The sequence below is a fragment of the Zychaea mexicana genome (genome assembly GCF_025766255.1).
Source record: "Zychaea mexicana strain RSA 1403 chromosome Unknown BDB00scaffold_91, whole genome shotgun sequence".
NCBI lineage: Eukaryota > Fungi > Mucoromycota > Mucoromycetes > Mucorales > Lichtheimiaceae > Zychaea > Zychaea mexicana.
The window spans coordinates 134,509-137,828 of NW_026516754.1; the positions used below are offsets into that span (position 1 = coordinate 134,509).

The 3,320-nt window shown below is 42.7% G+C and overlaps 2 protein-coding genes and 1 non-coding gene across 3 annotated transcripts; 1 reads left to right on the plus strand and 2 right to left on the minus strand.

The window, feature by feature from the left end:
• Positions 1–315: 315 nt before the first annotated feature.
• Positions 316–389, plus strand: BDB00DRAFT_t97. Its single transcript has one exon. It is a non-coding gene; the product is annotated as a tRNA-Ile (tRNA).
• Positions 390–1,689: 1,300 nt separating this feature from the next.
• Positions 1,690–2,166, minus strand: BDB00DRAFT_921358 (uncharacterized protein; the record flags this gene model as incomplete). Its single annotated transcript, XM_053128750.1, has 1 exon — positions 1,690–2,166. The coding sequence occupies exon 1, from the start codon at positions 1,963–1,965 to the stop codon at positions 1,693–1,695; it is 273 nt and encodes a 90-aa protein (XP_052975539.1). The 5' UTR covers positions 1,966–2,166.
• Positions 2,167–2,728: 562 nt separating this feature from the next.
• On the minus strand, positions 2,729–3,109 carry BDB00DRAFT_791224 (uncharacterized protein; the record flags this gene model as incomplete). The annotated part of the gene is made up of 1 exon (XM_053121026.1): positions 2,729–3,109. The coding sequence occupies one exon, from the start codon at positions 3,107–3,109 to the stop codon at positions 2,729–2,731; it is 381 nt and encodes a 126-aa protein (XP_052975540.1).
• Positions 3,110–3,320: the final 211 nt, after the last annotated feature.

Genomic DNA, 3,320 nt, shown 5'->3' on the forward strand with positions numbered 1-3,320 from the left:
TATGGCCGGCACGATTTAGAGTTGAAGGAACGTAAAATGACGCGAGAGGAAATGACAGAATTATTTTCAGAAAAGAGCTAAGGGAAATAAGAAAAATAAAGGGAACTGACAGAAAGGGAAAAAGAAGTATGATAATCCCCGGATGGGGGGTGCGAGAAGAATTGTGGGGAGTTGGGGGGGAACCTGTGGATCGGATGACCATCGCCGGCAGAAAGATCCGCCACCGAAATCGCCCATGATTGGCCGAAGCCAGAATTCGTTCGTCGGAAATGAATGAGGCCGGAAAGCCCCACGCACTTTGTGTCAAAATGTCCAGCTCGCTTAGCTCAGCTGGTTAGAGCGTGGTGCTAATAACGCCAAGGTCAGAGGTTCGATCCCTCTAGTGAGCAGACCCCATTGAAAAATAACATGAGAATTTTTTTGTAATATTGTCGTAGCCAGAAATGGCTGGTAATGCCTTTTACCTTTTTGGTTCTCTTGCCCCGTTTAGTAGAACACTTCTTTAGTCACACAATCCGCAGCTATGACTTCTTCCTCTTGTCGCACAGTTGAGCATTACATCATTACTCAGTAAACACTGCTGCGCAGCTACTCTTTGTCATTGTTATTAACATAGTTGTATATTATATTATTATCCATCATTACCGCAGTAGCTTAGACAAAACATATAAGTATCCCTCCTCATCGCAAACAATAAACAGTATCAATCATCTTCTCTTTATTGTTTTGTTCCCCTTTTGTTCCTCTCTCTTCTCATTGGCTACGGACTGATCCACCAAAAAGTGACACGACAATATTGTTAAGTTGCTTTTTAGCAGGTGAATCTGTAGCCAATGAGAAAGGATAACAACAAAGGGTAATCAGAGGATAGAGAGTTGTTAAAAGATATTTTTTATTGCTAGTAATAGTGTGGTTATTTATAACCTTTTTCTAATAAACTACCTCAGTACTTACCCTATGATACAACTAGGGGTCAGGTTGGGTCAGGGGTCTGACCTGTTGACCTATGGGTCAAGAAAACACTGACATGGCCCGAACCATTCAACCCAACGGGTCAAGACTGATTTTGATATTATAGCATTTTGTGTTTGAAACTATAAAATTTCTAGGGGGTGTAATATAGAGATGAACACTGGTGCGAAATACTGTATTTGATTGGTTGGAGAATAGAAATGATTCGTGATAAACAGACTCTCCCTAGTGAGAAATTAAGGGCGTCTAATAGCTCACTTCCTTTTTTTCCATGGGCGATGGACGCTGTCTAAGAATGCATCAGGCTTATTTTCATAGTATGAATCAATCTTATATTCATCACGACAAAATTTCATTAAACAAGGTCTTACCTCACAGCTAACTTCTTTTCCCCAGTGGCGACGAGGGCATTCAACAACGCCACGCTTGCTTCCCACACCAATGAGCTTTTTCATCCATAACAACAAGACATTCAATGAACAGTGTGACATGTTCTACTAGTACGAGCCAATTTTTAGAGCTTCAAATCTATTTTGTGACAAGGTTTTCTGAATCTACAGTGGATCAATTCCTTCCTCATCTCATTCTTTTTTTTTCGTCAACAGGTAAACTCGCATTGCTGGCCATACCAGCTGTACTGCCATAGTTCAAGCTGAAGACTGAAAATTCTAGCAAGTGCATTTTTGCCACAGGTATCTAGACTCTTAAAGGGCATCATTTTTACTTGAATATAATATTTATTGCACAGAGAAAAAAAAGTTTGGCATAAGTATAACTAGTGTAGAAGGACAGGTGCATAGTGAAAGAGTGGAATGGAAAAAAATAAGTTGACATAGGTACGACTAGTGTGCATGAAGAAAGAAGTGGAAAAGGAGGGCATAAAAAAGGAGTGTAATGGGTACAGAAAAAACATAATAGCATTCCTACTGGATTTGCTCTTTTGCTAAGCAGCGATCGATATACGACTTGGCTTCGCTCACCCAACGAATACATTCTGCAGCTGTGATCGTCTCCGTGGCTTCCTTAATATGGCTTGCCAAGCTATCTTCATTGTCAAAGGGTTCGTCGTATGCGCGATTGGATGGCCTCCCAACATGGACGGCACGGGTCAAGGAACATAGAATTGTTGGGCATGTAAAGTGGGAAATGGCCTGCATTCCGCACCGCGTTCACAAACGGCCTTTCCCGGAACAAGTGTCTGTTTGCCATGACAACACCCATCGAAACTCGCCTTAACTGATGGTTTTGAAAACCTCACTGGTAAACTGGATTAAGTGGTCCGGAGCAGTGCCTTTTGCCTTGCCGACCTTCTCCATCTGTCGCTGCTTCCTTTGAGCTTTAGCCACCATCGCCTCTTGGGAAACGGCCAAACACCCCCTGCAGTGAGGCATAAGAAGATGTTCAAATCGTAGGATTTGGCCTCAACCTTGTTGTGCGTGCTTCACGACAAGGTCTCCACATAACAACCGCTCCTTCGCTGATGAACATGCAGCCTTCGATGTAGTCTAGACTACGGGACATCAGCTCACCGGCAAACTTGCTACGACTTTCCAGAATATCGCTGGTGGCGGTGTAGGGAGGGACTGCTGGTAGTACAAGCGTGAATGCAACTGTTTGCTGGATTTGCTCCTTGACAGTTTTTTGACTAATTTTTAAACCTTTTAAATTTGTAGTATTAGTATGATAAAACGAGTATTCAAGTCATGTTGCATGTTGTAATAAATAGCTCACCTTCTAGTTGCTGGCACAGATCATCCTACGCATCCTTGACCTTTACGACGTTCGCATTTTGGTCAGCTACGCTTTTGACGTAGAGATCCACGATTTGCCTTTGTTCATCGGTGAGGTCGATCTTGCGCAGTCTCTTTATCTGGTTCTTGGCCTTATAACCTGGAGTCAGACTGCTGTCTTCTTTGTGTTGCTTGTACAACTGATGGGTGCGTGAATTACTGATGTTGGTCAATTCAGCTGCTTTTCGCACGGACAGCTTCTTATACTCCACCAAACCGATCATCTTTGCCACCTGATGAGGAGTATACTTGATCAACGTCCACACGTAGTCAGCTGGTGCAATAGGTTTGAACGTTAAATCGTAGTCGTCGCTATTATCACTGCATGAGATGTCGTCAACAGCCATAGTGTTTTAGCCATTGCCATTGGTGCGGTCAATATCAATAGCAATATCTTGTGCATCGTCACCAGAGGTCGAGGTGGTAGCACTGGTTTCGCGCAGATAGGTGTTTTTGCTGACTTCGTAGTAGTAGTAGAAAGTGGTAGAGATCATGTTTAATGAAATGGGATGCTGTTGATAGATTGTCTTAGTAAATCAATAAAATCTACTGCGTTTA